Source organism: Notolabrus celidotus, chromosome 17 (genome assembly GCF_009762535.1).
Source record: "Notolabrus celidotus isolate fNotCel1 chromosome 17, fNotCel1.pri, whole genome shotgun sequence".
NCBI lineage: Eukaryota > Metazoa > Chordata > Actinopteri > Labriformes > Labridae > Notolabrus > Notolabrus celidotus.
Genome location: NC_048288.1, coordinates 21191968 through 21212284, shown reverse-complemented (window position 1 = coordinate 21212284; position 20317 = coordinate 21191968). Strand labels below are relative to the sequence as shown.

The 20317-nt window shown below is 41.0% G+C and overlaps 1 protein-coding gene across 1 annotated transcript in view; it reads right to left on the bottom strand.

Moving 5' to 3' along the window:
- Positions 1-5713: 5713 nt before the first annotated feature.
- The window catches only part of ube3c (ubiquitin protein ligase E3C), a 33534-nt gene continuing 18930 nt past the window's right edge, over positions 5714-20317 (bottom strand). Inside the window, exons 18-24 of the mRNA XM_034706291.1 lie at positions 19450-19582; positions 16397-16644; positions 12247-12459; positions 9765-9953; positions 9610-9676; positions 9297-9427; positions 5714-6778 (exon numbers count right to left, since the gene is read on the bottom strand). Of these exons, the coding sequence (XP_034562182.1) occupies positions 6608-6778; positions 9297-9427; positions 9610-9676; positions 9765-9953; positions 12247-12459; positions 16397-16644; positions 19450-19582 (1152 nt within the window). The 3' untranslated portion in view covers positions 5714-6607. The remainder of the gene's footprint in view (positions 6779-9296; positions 9428-9609; positions 9677-9764; positions 9954-12246; positions 12460-16396; positions 16645-19449; positions 19583-20317) is intronic.

The following is a 20317-nucleotide window of genomic DNA, read 5'->3' as shown; positions in this document are numbered from 1 at the left end:
CACCAGTTAAAATCTTACCTAGGGCACCAAGTCGGTTAGGGCCGGCTCTAAGGGAGGAGTATGTGCCAGTAGAACAAAACAGGGCACTCATGTTTCTTAAAACATAACTAAGATATATCCCAGAAGGGACTGAGAACTGCATGCCCTTCAAGTTTGAATTTTGGTTCTCTCTGAACTCTTGTGTCAGGATTTTACGAGGGATACTTGAAGGCACCATGTCTTTGAGTGTCGACAGAAGCGCTGTTTCAACTGACCTGCACACATTCGTGATGACACTCAACAGACCAGGCAACATAACAGACTGAGTGCACTGTTTACACGTGTACTGTGTATCAGTGGAGACATTTAATCTGTCATTAGTCCCGGGGATGGCTCTAAAAGTAAAAAAAAAAAAGGGTTAATAATTGTAGTTTACCTCATATAGAGGGTGCAGGTACAGCGAGCAGGCAAAAGGCTTTGGGCGCCATCTGTCGGGCACTGTGAGAAACATGGGAACCGTATACAACCTATGTTACAAGCTTTGAATTAAAAACAGAAGAAAACAATATTATATGATAAATATTATATGTATATTATATGAAACACAGGGATCGACAGCAGGTAAAAAGGCTCTCACCCTTAGATGGATGATGCAGGCTGGACCTGCAGTAAATAACTGGATATGTGATAATAGAGATTTACAGAATGGAAAAAGTAACTTTCTCTTTAAATTTAAGGCTAGAAGTGATCAGATTACACTGGGCAAAATGGGTGAAATATGCCAAACCTCTGAGACCTGACTTTGTCGATTAGGTGCATTGTAGGAACATTCGTGTGTTTTATTTTTATCTTATTTTCAATATATTTTACTCTTATTCTTGTAACTCACTTTAATTCTTTGTGTCGTAATATTATTGGAAAGTTTATAAGGCCTAGTGCTGATACTGCTTGGTTTACTTTATTTTTGAACTTTCTCTCTGGATGTTTATAGTTTTTGTTTTGCCACAAAAAGAGAAAATCAAGTCCATAGAGGCTAAAATGTAGATATAAGTTTGTATTCAAAGAGCTCAGAAGAATGTTGTATGCTTGTTATGTACTTATGTCTTGAATATTGTGTAATTGTAATGAAAATGTTCTATGGCACAAATAAAAATAAAATAAAAAATAAAAAAAAGGAACACAGGGATCACTAGGTACACTAAAGTTGTCATTTTTTAAAAAGTTCATATAGACTTCTTATTGGTTATACTAACCTCATATGGGAAAATCTAGCTCACTGGCAGGGGTAACAGGAAACCACCAATGTTTTACTAGCTACACCCATACTCACAATACAAGTATTTAAATAATGTGCGTTATTAGGAGGCTGTGGTATGAGGGCTTCAAAGAAACGTATTAAAATAGATCAAGAAATTGCCTGCAAAAAGCCAGAAATATTGTGAAGGACTCATGCACAAAAACTACATTGGTTGTTTAATTTTGACGTGTTCAAACTAGCTGTATGTAAGAAAAGCCTGGAAAAGAAGTCTTGTTAAGTAGTGTGCTTTTTTATTTGTATTAGTTTCTTTTTTTTCATTTTGTTATTGGATGTCAGTTTTCACTTTGCTGTTTTTTCTCTGTATATTCATTGTTTTATGTGGTATAAGTGTCAGGGCATGAGAAAATGTTACATCTGTTTATGAAAGCATGAGTCAATCTAAGCCACACAGTCCTTCAGACTTGTATTGTTTTATTATGGCTTTGAGTGGCTGAAGGTGCTGATAAGAGGAGACATTGCTATCTTCCAGACTCCTCAGATACTATGGAAAGATAAACAGCATTGTTAGAGTTACTACCTGTCTGAGTCATGATAATGTCTCTTTGTAATTACAGACATACTGTGTCACACTTGGCAGATGTTATTTACTTTCACTGTAATTTTTGTCGAAGCCCCTCAGATTTATTTTGAATGTCAGATCTGAGTGGTAATAGGCCTTTACCATAAGGAGGCTCACTGAGTTTACTCTTCTATTCATCAACATAAAAGTGTTCACCAGTAAAAGTTTTCAAGCAACTTAACTGTCATGACTTGATGTTTAGTTTAGTTTTTTCCTTGTGTTTCTTGCCTTGGTTCCTCCCTGTGTTTATTCTGTATTAGTTATCCTTTGTCACCGTTGTGTGTTTAGTGATCTATGTCTCTTGTTGTATTTTCTTGTTTAGAAGTCTTGTCTTGTGTTTCCTGTTTTTATTTTGTAGCTCTTGAACCCTGTGTTTCCAGTTTAGTGTTACTTCCTACCCTTGTGTGTTTCCCTCCAATTTTATATTACCCACATAAAGGTGCATTTCGACCAAGAGTTCCGGGGTCTTTTAGCCCCCAGAACTACTTTCCCTGGAACTAAAAAGTTCCTGTGCCCCCATTGTTGTCTGCGTTTCGACCGCGGGCTGAAGTCCCGGGTACATTGTGCAAATCAGGCCAGTGACGTATGGAGAAAAAAAATTATACTAAATAATATTTTGAAATCTTAATTCGCAGGAAGTCCCTCTGTGTTTCAACAACCGTGTAAACTCCACAAACACAGTTACATTCAACCGAAAGTTCCCTGACCTTTGAAAAGTACTACCCCCCAAGCAGGGGCTTTTTAGGGGGGAGATTATCTACCACTGAACTATATTTAGACCCTGGTTCCTCCGGTCCAAATTCACGTAGATCAGGGGTAAAGCCCCTAGTTCCGGGTTAAAGTTCCTGCGGTGGAAAAACGCCTTTAGAGACAGGAAGGACACTATTGTTCCGCTCCTCACTGTAAATAAAGTTTTGTATCTTAAATCAGTATTCAATAAAGTGTGAAAAAAACATTTAAACAAAGCAACTATGAAATATAATATTTTGAAAGTTGTCTTTTGTTATTTATTCAACTTTAACTCACACCACATTCACACAGTTTTGACAGAGGCTGCTTAGTTTCAACCTGTGTCCTGTATTTAGTTCCTCTGTTTCCCCTGTCCTGTGTTAGATCATTTTTTGTCCCTCTTGAGGTCTGTGTGTTTCTGTGTCCCTGTATTTTCCCAGCATTTCCTTTTTGATTTAGTTTTTGGACATTTAAGTAAGTTTTGTTTATACTTTTTGTTCTTTTGTTGATTAAAACCTTTTTATTTTAAATCTGCACTTTGGTCAACCTTCAGTCTTTCCCCCAACCTGACATTAACATCCGCCTTGATGGTGCGATGAGGAAAGCTTTATTGCAACATGAGAGCCCTTGCCACGTCGTATTAAAAAGTCACTTCTTCCAGGCAGAAATGGGTTTAATGTTTTCAGGTAAATGTTAAAAACTAGGAAGGTAATAAAAATTCCTTAAGGAAAAAAAAAAAAAGAAATCAGTCTCTGAACTCGTTGTAACCCAAAGAAGCAAGATGAGGCAGTGCATATTGGGGTTTTGAACGGATCAAGCCTGAAATGACACACTTGCATTGATTTGAAATAGAAAATGAAGGTCGTTTTTGCAGTTAAAGCCGGCCAGAGCTCTTGCCAGCCGAAGAAGACTCCATGAAAATGACAGATGGCTATTAATTACACTGGACATTAAGCGCAGTCAGTATCTAATTAGACTCATTGAGCAGGAGGAATCACAGCATTAGATATCATACTCGGGTCATTTTTTATCATGCAGTCGATAGCTTCCCCTAAACATGGACTTTTTTTTAATGCTTTGCTTTTACTGTTATGACTGCAGATAGAAATGTATTCATAAACTGTCAAATGTTGGAGGTGAAAAGACCGATAAGGATAGTTCTTGATTGAAAACTGTAATGTTAGGTGAGATGCTGCTCACATGCAAATGTTTGAAAACCAGAAATAAGGTTGGCCTCCTCCCTGTTCATGTCTGGACAGGCAGAGAATACGCCCAAGGTGCTGCACTGTTTCTCTCTCTCTCTCTCTTTCTATCTCACACAGTAAGCTGATGTTGACCTTGTGTCATCTATTCAAAGCTGGCTCAGGAACAAATGTATGTTTCAGGTGCGGTACACCTAGGGGCACAATGTTATACACTTTACTTTAGGTTTGTGGAAAAATCCTGACTTTTTGACATGATTTATTTATCTTTCTTTCTTTCTTTATTTAACCAGGTAAAAGACTCATTGAGATTTAAAACCTTTTTTTCATGAGTGACCTGGCCAAGACGGCAGCACAAAACAGGTTACAACACACAACAAGCGCACAAAACAACACAAATGAAATACGGTCACAGTTTCACATGGTTACATGATTACGCAGTGCAATCACAAGATCCAATTGAGCTTGTTTCTCTGTCTTTTATGACTGACTTGAATTGCCCCAGTTTTACAAGATGTGTCGGTTTCAGGTCTTTCTGCACATCATTCCAGGTAAACGGGGCTGAAAATTTAAAAGCCTTTTTTCGCCCAGTTCAGTTCTGACTCTCGGGACCTGCAACTGTATGATGTCCTGAGAGCGCAGGCCATATCGGCTGAGGTTTCTACACGTGTACACACACACAAGTATGTAGGGAGAAGTCCAAGAATACATTTCTAAATAAAAATCAGCCAGTGAGAGAGAGTCTACGACCGTACAAAGATAGACAGTGTGCGACAGCGTATAAGGAACAGTGAAGTTTATGTGAAACTCAGGGCTCTGTCTTTTAAGTGTCCCATAGAAAGCTATCCCATGACAGAACTGTCCCCTTTGACCTCTAATGTTCTTCCCTTCTTGTTCTTTTAAGTGTATTGTATTAGGCAATTCATTGTGCCATTTTTGCATATTTAAAATAGTATTTAGTATCTCCAGCATGTGAAGGCGATTGACTTTGTGTGAAATCTCCCACAGATTAAAGAAGAGACTTCAAACATTACAGGTAGTTCTTGCAGTGACACTTCCTGGCCACCAGATGGCACCACATTAAAACAAAATAAACCTAACTGTTGCAAGACTTCTTCTTTTTGATGCAATACCTGCAGCAGTAAAAGTCATTCTGTTCTATGATTTGTCACCCATTCGTTAAAGGCTGAATGAGATATGATTAATTCATGGATATGCCTCCATGTTGGGTGCGCACACACATGCAAGTGAAATGCTCACTTTCCAGTCAAACACATCTGATTGCACTTTGGGAGTAATCCTCTGCAAAGTAGGCTAGAATCCTCATTCCCCCCCTCAAGTGATTTTTGATGTTTCCCTGCTCTGCAGAAAGATAAACAAGCCTAAAAGCTTCAATTAGCCCTTAAAAGGCCTACCAGTGAGCTAAAGTATATTACCTACTGAGGATGATTCATAACATCCTGCATTAACTTTGTCAGTTATAATCCATCACGAGGTAATAGTCTTAAATAAATCTCAGAGTAATTGAGATGAATCCCTCATTTCAATGACAAGTCTGCTTTTTAAGACCCAATTATCACTTTGAGTTCCCTGGCCCGGCGGATGTGCGGGGTTCGGGCTCTGAGTTGGCTGTTTCAGCAGAGGAGAGGATGGAGAGATGGACTCGGTCCAAAGAGGGATGGAAATCTTCCTCCTGCATCAGAGGGCAGGGAGATTTATGACCAACGCACACAATCTTAATTTGTGCTCGGCCCGATAATGCATCTCAAGGCCAGAATAGTTCTGCTCAGTGTTTCTTAACTGGATGTTTCTTTAATTATATGTCAGAGGCCATAAAACTCAGGAGGAGATTTTCCCACAAAGCACCGTTTTATGTCTCGGTCATTACTGTAAATTACCAGCAGCAAGAAAAAGACTTCAAGAAAATGCAAAAAGAAAATTGGGTTTATTCATATCCATACACTCTGGTTGTTTCACCCTGTTGGTACACTGATCATTTGTGAGCCTCGTTATCGACCAGGGAAGAGATTGTTCACCTTAGCGAGCATGTGTGAGTACGTAAGACCTCCATTCATCACACAAAGGAAAGAAAAACAAACCTGTACAAATACGGAATAAATGAATAATACAAGAGCAGTTGTAAACATATACATATTCACAAATCCATAATAACAGACTATTTTCCCCAATTTAAGCTGATTACACACTTCAGACTGCGTGTGCACACTAACAGTATGGTTATCAGACATGGCGGTTATTTATAGTCATAACTGATGGAGAAATCACAAAAACTAGAGTTCTGATGACCTCTAAATGAAGGCTTGACACAAAAGCTCCTCCACCTCCGCAGCCCTTGGCATACCACAAGGTGGCTTTAGAGTCCTACAGTCTGCCCCTGTCTGTCTGTCTCTCTGTCTGTCTGTCTGTTTGTTATATTGCCTTTTAAATGATGCCACTTAATCTTTGGTGAAAAATAACTGTCCACGTATGTGCGTGAGATTTCCTGCAAAAATCATCCTTATGCTTTTACTCTGTTCTGACAGGTGATTACTTTAACATTTAAATTACTTAAAAGAGTTTTAAAAAAAAGGCTTCCTACCCTGCTTTATCCTCACAACTTGTCTCTCAGGCTTGGCACTCGTACACAGACTCACACACACGCGCACACAAACAAAAGTCAGGCAGGTCAGTGCATCATTTGCTGTCTCCTCCTTCGTTTTTGTATTTTCTTTCAAAAATCTTTCTCTCCCAAGCCGTGTTTTTTTTTCTTCCTGTGGCGTCGAGTCCTGGGATGCAGGGACAGAGAAGCCTTCGCCCTCCTCAGCTCAGTTCGAACCCAGCAGACGACTCGATAGCGTACAGCAGCTTGTTCCTCATCAGGTGCTGGTCGCAGAACTCCGGCAGCTTCAGCAGGTTCATGCAGGTGCTGGCGGTGGGGAGGCGCTCCAAGTCGGTGCCGCCGTTATGGACGCAGAACACCGGGTAGAGCTCCTGTGTGGGACATCATTAAGCCTCTGAGTAATTGGTTGAAGTCACAGAAAAATTGGAACATTTTAAAGCTGTTAAAAGACAGGACGGGAGATGAGACGTGAATCAACTCGTGTTGATGATCGTAATGTCCAAAGCAATCCCCATTAAGTAATAAATGTCAAATTCTGCAGGTGGATAAATGTTAAAAGAGAGGCATTAAGCGTTACAGAGGTATAAATTTAGGAAATTAGGTTACTGCTTGAAAGGTACTGATCAGGAAGCAGGCCCATGCTTTGACCCTTGGATGAGACACAGGAGGAATGGTCATTTCATGTTGTCTATCTAGCATTTTTTAAATCAAGCCTCCCTGTGATGAGGCCACCTCATCTGCAGACTGTGACACCGACCGTTTCCATCACCAGCTGCACTGGCCAATAAGCTCCTCCAACCCTGATTTCATCCCGCTATTTTAAAGTTAGCACGCGTGTTTCAGCGGCCACACTCGCCGATTAAATGGCTCTTCAGGGGCTTAGCCGTAACGACCCCATTTTTCTGACAATTACCGTATTAAACTATCGTTGCTTATTGAGAAAGTGCCATTACTTCGGCTATCATTTTGGAAAAAAAGAGAGTTTCCATCATCTTTTTTAAATGGCTTCTCCTGACAGAGCTATTTCTCCTCTAATGAATCCTGGGCCGTTTCACGACAGCTAATTAAGGCTTCGCTGGCTCAGGCTGAGGGCCGGGTCAGGGGCCACCCCTCCACCTCCCACGAATTATTGGTCCTGGAGAGGAGACGATGAAGGAGGGCTGGGGAGGGGGGCATGCACATGCTGGCCAAAGTCAAATTGATTAAACGAGGAGGAAAGGCAACTCTGAAAACCCGTAGAGGAGGTACAGCAAAGGATTTTAAGGAGAGGTTGGTTCCCTCATATACTGCAGGACTTCAATTAGCTTTTCTTAACTGATTGGAGTCATAAAGAGAACTCAAACCAATCATATGATGATTACAGCTTCTGGTTTGACAAAGTGAGACTCATAAAAACTCTTTAATGGGTTTGAGCAACACTTTCTGATTTTTCCCCCTCATCTCAAACTGCCCGAGTGCCCCACAAATCAAGTCAGCGAGAGAGCGAAACGGCTTCCAATTAGAAAATCATTTCAGAAATAGGTTAGCAGTTATGAATCAGCACTGCTGAGACAATGTTTAGAGGTATGTGGGGGGGTTCGGTCTCCTTACAGAGTCATTTAACAAGAGATTGCTTCTTTCTGTCATGTCACTCAGAAGGCAAACGTTCAAAAGTTCAACCCGCCAAAGAGTTCTGAATGAAGAAATTTGTACAGACAGGATCTGTAGGCGCTTATATGCTGATATTTACACTGTTGATACGCCTCGACTTCAATGTGTAACGCACAGAGGAATAATGGTGGGGCACAGTCGTTCTGCCTTTGATCCTCCCTCCCTCAGGGGTAGTAACAGAGGCAGAAAGGGGGGAAGATAGTGGTGATGTGTAGCGTCGGAGCCGGCTGAGTGGAACAGCAGCATGTGTACTTGAGTGTATGTGTATGTGGCGCTCCCACTGTGTGTTTACAAGCTGGGCCTAAGCGTAAGGTGAAAATGATCAATTTGAGGTCTGTGTGTTAACTCATAGCCCATTAGAAGGGAAACCTTCACTATATTGCAATTGGACAACAGGCTAATATCTTAGAAACCTGTACTCATAACTTTTTTCTAAAGTTATATTTTTTGCCTTTATTTGATAGGACAGCTGAAGAGAGACAGGAAATGTGGGGAGCAGAGAGCGGGGGAAGACATGCATGAAATGGTCGACCAGCCGGGAACCGAACCGACGGCCCCTGGGACGAGGACTGTAGCCTCTGTATGTGGGGCGCTTAGACCGCTAGGCCACCAGCGCCCCTCAGATAACTTTGAACCTAAACTCAAGATTATCTTGATCCTCAGAGAGCTGCATTCAGACTCATGCACAGGAACTACATGTATGAAAACTTTTAAAGTGATCAATCAGAACAACATTTTTACAGAGATGTGGGCAATTTAGACATATCTTATAGACACTCTGCACTTGCACGCTGTATTGCTGCAGTGACACTGTTGATGTAGTTGACTTGGGTTGTACATAAAAGGACACTGTCCCCTTAAATAGTCCCTAAAACAGCTGTCAACATCAAACAAAAGTTGAACTAAAAGCAGCAGTGAGGAACTTGTTTGTGAGATTGTTGCCACCCCCCTGTGGTCATAGTGTGTTGCATGTAGTCTCATTCAGAGCACTGGTAATTTAGATTTGGTAATCCCCTAAGGCTGTATCATGATCAGGTTGATCCCTTTAAAATCATCTCTCAAAAGCACTACAAAATCGGCTTGATGAGCTAACCCTGGATTCCAAGTCTGGATCATTCTTGATCTGGATTAAGCCCTTTGAACAACAGGGTCCAGGTAGTACACGGTCTGAAGAGGACATGTATGGAGTAGGAATGACGGTATGCGAGGATGAAAGTTTAAATTCGGCAGGAAAGTCACCTTGAAGCCCAAAAGTGGAGGCCTGGAGCAGCTGGTGACAAACCTCAACAGTTTGCGCTTTTCTTCGTCTGTGAAGCCTTCGACCACCTCCCAAAAGATCACGATGACGGGGTGAGTGGCCGAATACCCACCTAGAGGAGACCAGGATGGAGAAGATTACATTATCTATACTTATACATTGGTTCCCACACTCTATATTTCATCTGTGAATTAAGAGAGCTTCCAGTCCCAAAACTTTTTCTGAGGTCTGTTTGTTAACCAACAAATTATGTAAATCAACGTGAGTTGAGCTCAGAGAATGCAATGCTCCTACCTGAGTAGTTTGTGAATTTTTTCAGGTCATCAATAGAAATTGGCACATGAGCCCCAGAGATCAGCACCTATTCAAAAATATTGAAAACACACATGTTAACTCTGATGCATTAGTTCCAGCTTGATGGACAGTTTTGCTCAGTATGTGAAGTGTACCTGGATCTCCTGCTGGTCAAACATGCGCAGCCACTCCAGGTTCACCACATTGGCTATTCCCTGTCTGAAGGCCAGGCAGTGAGGTCTGATCTGCTTGTTCAGTCTGTAGTCGGCCACCAGATGGATGTAGGCAATGCGGTTTGCTGTGGTCACAGGAATGTCTTTTCCTCCGAGCTTCAGCTCCACCACCTGGGACAAAAGGACACACGGTAAGTTTTCAACGCAGGTTTCCTTCTTTGTCATACTTGATACTCACAGCAGCTGAGAAATACGACTGTGTGGCAGCTGTGCTGCATTCTTTCATTATGCATATCACTGTCCAACAAACAGGACAAGTGCCAGGTGGACGTAACTCACTCACAAAGGTAATTAAAAACATTTTTCAGGCAGCACTCTGATTAAAGGTATGGCTCAGTGTGTGTGCGTGCAGATAAGTGCCCTACTAAATTTAGCACACCCCCCATGAACATCTGGTCCAACACAATTTGGCCCAAAGTTCTCTTTTCATTAGCTGTAGAGCAGTTAGCACTTGATAGGATGTGCTCATCTCTGTTCATAAAGCGGGATGTGTGATGACATCATAGAAGACACAGAGGGGGCAAAATGATATGTTCATACTTTTTTTTTTACAGTCCAGCAATCTTGTGTTTTCAAAACTCAAAGACCAACTTGTTCAACTGTCATTTGGTACTCTGGAACAACTTTTATTTTGTTCATTTTAATCACCTTATATATGTTTTAATCTACCTACAGAAGAGGTAGAAATCAAACCATCCATCCATTACCTACACCGCTTATCCCATTAAAAGCTGCAAGGTATGGGAGCCATCCCAGCTGTCACAGGCAGAGAGGCCGTAAGACTGCTGAACTCGGGTGGTACTGTGTATTCTCGGCCACTCCAAGCCATACAGACTCCGATACGAACAATACTATACAACAGACTACCTCAAAACTTGCACATTGTACATTTGCACATTCAATTGCACTATGACATAAGACCTCAATCAGTCCATGCACAATATTTATATTTGTATTTATATTTTTATATTTATTACTGCTGTCTTCCTTAAATTGTGTGTTCTTGTGGCTTTATACGGGACCTGAGAAACAAAATTTTGTTCCATATCATGCAACAGCTTGTGTTTGTATGACAATAAAAAACCTTGAATCCTTGAAGAGAGGCATAATACACCCTGGATAAGTTAACTCTAGCACAGGCAATTAAGAATAGCAAATTAAGAGTACCTGGAGTGAACATGCAAACTCCACACAGAAAGGTTCCTGCCCAATAAAGGATCAAAACAGGATACTTCTTGCTGTGCAAAGGAGCTAACAATTGCACCACTTTGCAGCCTCAGGTAGAACTCTAGTTTCTTTTTAGTTTTACAGGAAAATTGAGAAGATTATGGCTGTAAATTAGTCACTGCTTGAAGCATCAGCTGCAATTGTTGTGTCATTATAAACCGTGGCAAGGTGAAAGGTCTTGGAGCTTGTGAAATAATATTTAAAGCCTAATAAAGATCCAGCAGGATGAAAGATTTGACATGAACATAACTATTTCTTTCAGTTTTTTTCACCCTGCAAAAATCCAGATTTCTTCAAGGAAAGTTTCTTCCACCAAACCTGACTTTATCAGCAACGAGTAACCGCCATAACACGCAGTCTGCTCTGAGTCTTTAGAGACACCTCACGGTATATTTGATCAACTGCTGCAACAGACATGAATCAGTCACTCTCTGACGCAGGTTTAACAAGAACTGATTAAGTTCCACAAAAGTCTTCAATTCAATGATCATGAATAAGATTGTACTCTGAGGTAAGGGCTTCCTCTGATACAGCATGTGGTTCATTTACAGGTAATCATTTTCTTTTTTTCTCCCCCTCACACACAGTGAACTCTGATTATGTGCTAATGTAAGAGAATTACCGGCCTTATCTCGCTTGCTCGGGCTATCTCACGAGGGCAAATGGAGGGCAGACTGCTCCCGTGTGTGCCTAATCTTTCACAAATTGTTTTCCCTATCGTGTTTGCGATGCCCTATTTGTGACCAGGAGGGCTACATTGTGGCTCGGCTGTTTCAGGTGTTGTTTGAGGAGAGCTAATAAGACGCGTTAAGGCCTTGAGCAAACAAGAGCCTGACAGAGTGCATGTCTAAGTCCATGTGAGTCAGATTGGCGTTGGCGGCTCATCCCTGCAGCCTTGGGCTCTGGAGGGGACGTGCTTAAGAGCGGCGGGTTGCTTCTGTCAGGCGTGTAGGGAGATCATTTCAGAGGGGAAATGCGGGTGGAATGGTCAACAGAGCTGCTGTGTTCACTGCACTGCAGTGGAGCTTAGGGTGACAGCAGCAACGTGCTTTATCTCTCTCAGAGCTGAAAAGTGGTTCACCATGAGGGAAATGAATTATTAACGCCACAAAGAAGAACCACACAAGAAGAAGGACTGACAGCAGAGTGAGAATCATTTATCCCTGAAGTCAGTTACCTGAGCCTCTCCTAGATCGTTATTGACCACTGTGAAGTTAAGGCCCAGCTCTTCCACATCCCCCTCGTAGCTCTTGAGGAAGAGGAGGTTGCGGTACATCTCTGGGTCCAGCGATGCCAGGTGGTGGATGTCCACATCTGCGCTGGTTCCCAAGAGTTTGGAGAGGAAGAAGCTGGCAAAGGGCAACTCGACCAGCATGTTCTCGTACAGCGCCTGTTGAAGAAAAGGATTGTAATTAGGGTCGGACAACAAGATTACAGATCCATAAACACAACTCACAAACCTCTAGACTTTCAACTTTCAGCTGCATCATCGTACAGACAGCAATTCAGGAGTACAGGCTTCAAACTCTACAAAGAGAGTCTCATAATAAACCTTAATTATTTCTAGCAGGAGCTAAACCACTTGCAGAGGTCTTATCTACTCTATAGCAAACAGACTGTGTGGTTAAACTCTTCAGAAACCCTGTAAAAAGTAACATTATTTTAAAATCTGAGATTTTATAATGAGCTTTGGTTGAGGGGCCATCAGATGGTGCTACAGGGTGAGCTTCAGCTAGCTATTTTGTTAGTGCTTGGCTTGGTTTTAGGTTAAGATTACTTCCGTGTTCATATTTAAACAGGTACATCTTCTTTTCAAAACAAATGGACCTGTTTATTAAAACGGGTAAAAAGTGCAGAAAAAGGGGCGCCATTGGCCTAGTAGTTTCAGCACACGCCCTGTACAAAGGCTATAGTCAATGGGTACGACTCAAAGCTCTTAACTTCAGTCTCCTCTCTCCTCCGCTGAACCAGAAGTAGTAACAGACCCGCCTTTTTTGTTTTGCATCCCAAAGCTGTTAACTCTTCTGGAGGAGAGAAGAGAGAGGAAGGAGGAGACTGATCGAAGGAGGAGACTGGTCGAAGGAGGGATGATCGAGGAGACACGAGAGCAGGCTAAACGGAAGTCTTTTCTCTGACAGACAAGCCCCCTTAACACATATATCTCTCACTGATTGGACGCTGCAGCGTATAAGTTTAATAATAGAGAAAAGATGGATCTTAAAACAGTCACTAAAAGTGCCCTGAAGCAGATCATAAACATAAGTCGGTTTCTAAACAGTCTGTATGTGATGAACTGAGATTAAAAAGTGTTTGATGTGAGATTTTAAAACAAAATACTGAACATAAAAGCAAAGTCCTAAAACCAACAGGATCACTCCCGAGTAAACGACAAGAGGATGGAAGTTTAGAGCTTTGAGACGCACCCTCTGTCACAGTGGTCACAGGTTCGACTCCAAGCCATGGCCATTTACTGCATGTCTTTCCCCACTCTCTACTCCCCATATTTCCTGTCTCTCTTCAGCTGTCTTATCAATAAAGACAAAATACCCAGAATATAACTTAAAAAACAACACAAAAGGGCAGAAAAGGAGTTTCACATAAAAATATTAGTGCACTTTGGCCTTATTGAGTCAAATCTTATTGGTAAAAACAACGCAGATGTAAATCTCTGCAGGCCTCTAGCAGGTCAAACACAAAGTGAAACACATGCAGGTTGAGATTGCTAATCAGTTTGATGTTACATAAACAAGCCAAATCTGATATGACTGACAAAAGGCTGAGTTGGGTATAACCCTAGCTTTTAAATTAACACACCAATTGCTTTCTTGGTTCACTTAATAAAACAAGAGTAGACATCCAAGATAACAATATAGGCTGCAGTCTGCATCCAGTAGTACTCCGCCAAAATTCTGATTAATACAAATAAAACATTGTTACGTTTTCTACTGCTTCTATATCATAGAATTGAGTGTCTGAGAGCAAAACATGCAACACAATGCATCTAAAACACACAGGCTTCTGTTTCATCCACCTCAAACTTTATAAATGCCAATTCTCACCTTGACCTGGAACGCCATTAAGAACCACGGCCGGGCAGGTGACTCATAAAACCCAAAGCTAATGTACTGGAATAGTCCGAAAAAGAGCCCACAGGAGGCATTAAAATATACAGGTCTTATAAATGATATCGCTAGAAACCCTGACCGCATCAGCTAAATGGATTATAAATCTAGAGGATTTCCATAATGCATGCATCTTAAACACACACGCACGCATAAATCACGGCTATTTTCTAAACACAGGTTAATTGCACAACTTCAAACATTGTCTATTTTTTATGCAAAATAATCCACTTAGTATTTCTCCCATGGCCGCTGCTCGTTTCAGACCATATGCGCGGCGTGGCCCCTTGAAACCTATCAATAACACTTATGCCGGGAAGAGGCAGCAATAAGTATATGGGAAAAACCTGTAGCCTTATTTTTTCAATGCCACTTACTTTATTTATGAGTGTTTATTGCCAGAAATTGTGCCAAAATGACTCTGCCTGGAAGGAATTAATTATCATGGCCCGGGCCTTTTAATATAAGTGAGTGCAGTGGCAACGCAATTAAAGCAGATCGCGGCACTATCAGGTGGAGTAAATGCCAGCCACATTGCAGGTGCGTTCTGTTAGCTGCCAAATATGCTCCTTAATTTACAACATTAAGAATCAATAAAATTATAATGCCTTTCAAACGCATCTCTATCAATCAAGAGAGCAACCTCGCCACCTCTACACGGGAGAGTGTCAGATTAGAGGAGGAGGAAAGTTTCCTCACCCGCATAGTTTACAGAGCAGAGAGGCCACTTCTGATGGGGTTGGAGGTTTTGTTCTAATGAGAGAAAAATGAGGCACAAGCAGAAAGTACTGCGGCTGATATTAAACACAGAGAAACCTGTTTTTCTTCCTGAGAAGATTGAAAGCAACTCTTCAGGATTGAATCTGGAACGGTGGAACCACAAAAGCAAAGTAACCTGTTTTCACCATTTGTGTCTTAAATCTTTCAGCCTGTCAGCGGAGGTGGACAAGTGAGGAAGAGGGATGATGACCGGCCTCTATTCTGATGTTCAATCCCATTTCAGTGAGTACCCTAGACAAGCCACTCCTGCCTGTAATACATCACCTCCACAACAATGGCACGCCTCGGACATTAATTAACAATATTAATCTCCCGTGTCCTTTGAGCCGCAGTGTGCACTGTGCACTGTGCACAATGCAGCAGCGGTGATGCAATCCCAATCTATATAAACGCTCGCCTTTTATCCCGGCTATCACGGCACTAAACAAATATCAATACACCCCTCAAATGGCCACTCAAACGTCTATTTTTATGGAGAAAGAGGAACTTAAGGTAGGGTTAATTGAAAGTCAAATTCAAATTAATTTCCCCCCACCTAATTGCCTGAACCATTAGCTACTGAGAGCACAATATTGAGAGGGGGAGTGGAGAGCTCGTAGCTGCTGATTGATCATTTCTCACTTGCAAAGAATACAGAGAAGAGAAAGAGAAAAAAGAAGAAGGAGGAGGAGGAGGAGGAGAAGGAATTAAGATGCTCTGATAAGTGGACCAGACCAAGAGAGAGAAGAGACCTGGATGTTCTTGACTGTAAAACAGATCAAAATGCTATTACCACATGCTTTGAACGCTTATTTATGTCCTGTCTGTGCTGGCCTGCTGATTTAGTGCCAGCCCAATGCAATCACTACACAAACAAGAGGTAGGAATCATCGGCTAATGGAAGCCCTAATTGAGAGGCGACCGCTTGTCATGAGGTAATTCCTCCCCGGACAGAGATGATGGCCCCCCCAGGAGGAAGGCATCTTGATAAACAATCGCTACCATGTGCATTAGGGATGATTTAGAAACATTAGGCTCTAATAAATAGTGCCATCAGAGGAAGGAAGCGACGGGGAAAAAAACAATGCCGTCAACACATTATGCACAGGGGTAATTAACTAAACTGAGGCTTGCAGAGTTAGAGGTTCATGTTATAGCCTCGAACCTTAGATCTGTTCCTGAAACAAATGAGAGCAATTCTTCTAAACGTTGTCAGTTTCTAGAACAAACACCAAAACAGCCACTGAATTAACATAAAGACCGAGGGCGGCCTTGACACTGACTGCAATTGATTCCAATAGCTGATGTATTGAGCATCAAATCAATGTACTTTATGACTAAATCTTAAAGGGAGTTTGATGCTTTTGCCAGCAGCTTTACAATCTTATTACTTTATGGTTCCCTTAGGACAAAGGAACAGTACCCTTCTTGTTAGATTGTACTCACCTTTCCGAGGATCCTTCCCAAGAAGTAGTAATGCCTCGTGAAGGAGTCGCCCACCAGCATCTCTGCAGCAGGGTTGGGATACAGCAGGCTCTCGTTGGTCGTCTTGAAGAAGCCCTGGTTGGGATTGAAGCCCGATTTGAGTAGCTCGTTCAGGAACTCACGAAAGATGCCGCCGCCATCAATGCCCGCCTCGTCAAGACCGTGAGCGTTCAGCAAATGGACTCTGATGCGTTTCTTCAGATCCGTTTCTGAGAAGGAATTTATTACGTTGAAATAAATTAGAACAGGTAAGCAAAAGATGAAATCAGTGAAATCCAAAGCGATTTCCTTGCTTATTATTTCCACCACACAGGCTGTCAGAGAGTTTGTTACATTTGATGGTTTTCCTCAGTCTGTAATGGTTACAGTTCAAGCTTCATCCACATGTTTTATTATCTTAGATAAAACCTCAGGTACGTTTCATCTTTTACAACATTTCAGATACATTCAAGCCTTCAAACTGCTTACTTTGGTGGTAAGTATTAAGGACAAATCAGAAATGGTTTGCGCTTAGATGGAAACATATCAGTTCGTTGCCTTCTAATCATTTATTATATTTTGTAAGCCAATTATCTACCCTTAAATTGTTTTTTTCAAAACCCCATAACTACAGTGATTCTCAACTACGGAGTCCACAGCCTCATCCTATGTGTCAAATCAAATCAATCGACAGAAAGGAGTCTAACGCATTTCACCTCTTCCTGTTGACTCTGTGGCAAAAAACCTGAGTTACAGTTAGCATTCTAAACTGGTAAATATCTGAAAGGATCATTTAAATTCTACTCTTAATTTATTTAGGGAGCACAAACCTAACAATTCCTACTTCATGGCTGACCAGGCACGAGCAAGGAAATCAGCACACAACAGCAAGGAAGGATAGGAAACAAGGAGGTGACAGCTTACAAGTCCCTCTGAATAGAGATGAACAATAGCAGAGTAGAAGAATTTATTTTTCTTTCTTTTCTTTTCCAAATTTAATTTCAATTTGAATTCAATTTTTTTTTGGGGGGGGGGGGGGGGGGGGGTCTGTGTCTATTTATTATTGTTATCATTTATTTCTTACTAATATTTTATCTTGCTTCCCCTTTTGCTTATTTACACTTTATGTTAAATCTGGGCTGTGGGGTTGAAGGGAGGGCTGGGGTGGGATGGGGTGGGGCATGGAAGGGGAATAGAAACCTTAAACCTGTTAAAGGACTATGAGTTGAAGAGAAGTCAACAGACTTTAAAAGTAACAGGACAGAAGACCTTAATCAAGTGCTGAAGCATATTTATGCATAAGTTCAAAATGTTTTTCCTTTTCTTCATGTCAGGGTCTTGCTCACCTGTTGAGATTCCCATCTGCATAACAACACACTAACTATACATTATTCCTGACTGAGCCACCACTTGCTATTGTCCTTTTGTTTGCCACTTAGACATTAGGTCATAAGCAGCTGTACATAAACTGACAATTAAATGCAAAAAAAAGAAAAACACATAATAAAATTGAGTTAAAGCACATGACGTATACCTAACCGATGAGGTGACACAAGCCAGGATGAGGCAAGAGAGGGGGTGAGACTGCACCCTTAAAAATGAAAAAACAAGAGGAGGCAACAAACAACTTCTCTGATGTTTCTGTTTAAAATAAATCTTTAAATGCTAAGCTTTTTCACCATTCTAGCACTTTCAAACACAGAGTATTGAGACATAACAGTAATACAATGACAACTTTTGTCCTTCTCACCTGGATAACTTTAGTAATCTAAGTAGAACACCTACATTGTTTGGTATTATGTGCATATGTGCATCTTCCTGTCTGATCTTTGTGGAATTGAGCAACACTGCCAACATGCTCCCCCATGGATTCATTCTTTTATACATATTGTGTATTTTTTTAAGCTACATTTTTGCCTTTATTGGACAGAGGCAGCTGAAGATACACATTAAAAGCAGAGGGGGAGATGTGGGTGATATAAAGCAATATTTTAAAGTTATGTTTTTTGGGGCATTTTTGCCTTTATGACAGGACAGCTGAAGACAGACAGGAAACATTGGGAGCAGAGAGTGGGGGAAGACACGCAGCACATGGTCGCGGTAGTGAATCGAGTTGGTGACCTCTGCCACGAGGGCTATAGCCCCTGTATGCAGGGCGCTTAGACCACTAGGCCACCAGCACCCCATAAAGCAATATTTTATAGCTGCTTTAAGATACCAGCCTTAAATGCTAAACACTGGACCAGGTGAGCTAGTGAGACATCCTTTTAGTCTCCATTTATCTGTATTTTCCTGTATTATATTAACGTCTTCAGACAAGGCTCACTCAAAAGGTCTCAGATTCAGCTGAATCTGCTGCACAACAATGCAGTTTACTCAATAATCAAACTTTGAAAATGATTGACCCTTTTGTTCCTGTAAAAAAGAATGGATTCAAGTATTGAATGCTTATTCATCAGTACTATTTGAATCTTGTGTCACGTGTCCCAGCAAACATATTTTGCAAGGAAGCACTTACTGACCTGCCGAATATTCAAATCAAACCTTACACCAGGTCATCCTTCAGAATAATTAATGTACAGTGATAAATCAAGGCAGCTATAACTTATAGACACATAAATGATATAGATCATGTCTTCAGCCCAGGTCGCCTACTACTCTTTTTAATCAGATTGCCCCCACCAAAGTGCCCTTTCAAATTCAAACACAAAAGAGGTGACTTAAAATAATTGATTCTGCTTTTATGTGATCCATTATAATAATCGGAGCCACAATTATGCTTTACTGAAATTCAATACTGTGCACAAAGAGAGAGCTAACCTTCATCTTTAATGCTAGCTGTAATCTTGATCTTCAATATGAAGATTTTATAGAGCATAACAAGAGTTTCAGTAACAGCATCAACATTTATTTCACTGTGCTTACTTTCCTCTTTAAATCAAACGCAGGGAGTAACACGGTCGTGATGGCACGTTTTCCAGACTACATACTGCATGAAGTGTTCTGTATTAAACTGAATAGGATGAAATCTGTACCGTTTTCTGGAGAGAGTTTATCGTAGGCATCCTCGTAGATGTAGTTGCGTCTGATGGTGACATTGATGCCGTCAGGGAATGGCCCGTCTCCCTGCACGTCCCGTTTGTCAGCATAGATTAACCTCTGGAAGATCTATAGCACAGGAGTAAAAGGTGAGTGGCTAATCCTTTCAATAGAAAACTGCTTCATTCTGAGGGAATATTCTGCTTAGCATCGGCCAACCTTTGAGTTTAAACATCTCTATTTTTTTAAGATTATGCTTTTTCAGAAGTTAAAGGCAAAAGGAGAAAGAAGGCAGGAAAAGGGAATCAAATACACTTAGTACAAATCAGCTGGTGTTTAAAATGATGGTCACGTGACAATTGTACTCACACCCGAATGGACATTCAAACAGTTGAACATTAACCCTTTAAGTTCCCTAATGTAAAAGTGATTGATACATGAATTCAAACTACTCTGTACGGAACAAACAAAGGCTTTTTCACATGTAATGGCTGATTTCCTCTGATTTAGAAACACTTGAGAAGCTTATTATAGCATTTAGCAACTTCCTGGTTTATATTACTGCTTAATAGTTTTACAAAATACAATATGAAATGCATAAAAATCAAGCCAGCAGTAATAACAGTGATTATACGCCTGCAATACTAAAGTTAACTGTGAACTTGCTTAGCTTTATCCTGAACTATGTCAAAGTATCCCTTCTTAATTTTGCCATTCAGTCATTTTCACCACTGATTAATCAATAAGTGGTCCAACCATGAGGATGAATCTAATCTACTTGGTTTATAACACCTTGAACACAGCAGATTAACCACATAAGGACAGTCAAGCTTTGCACTGTGAGGTTATCTCTGAGGAAATTTG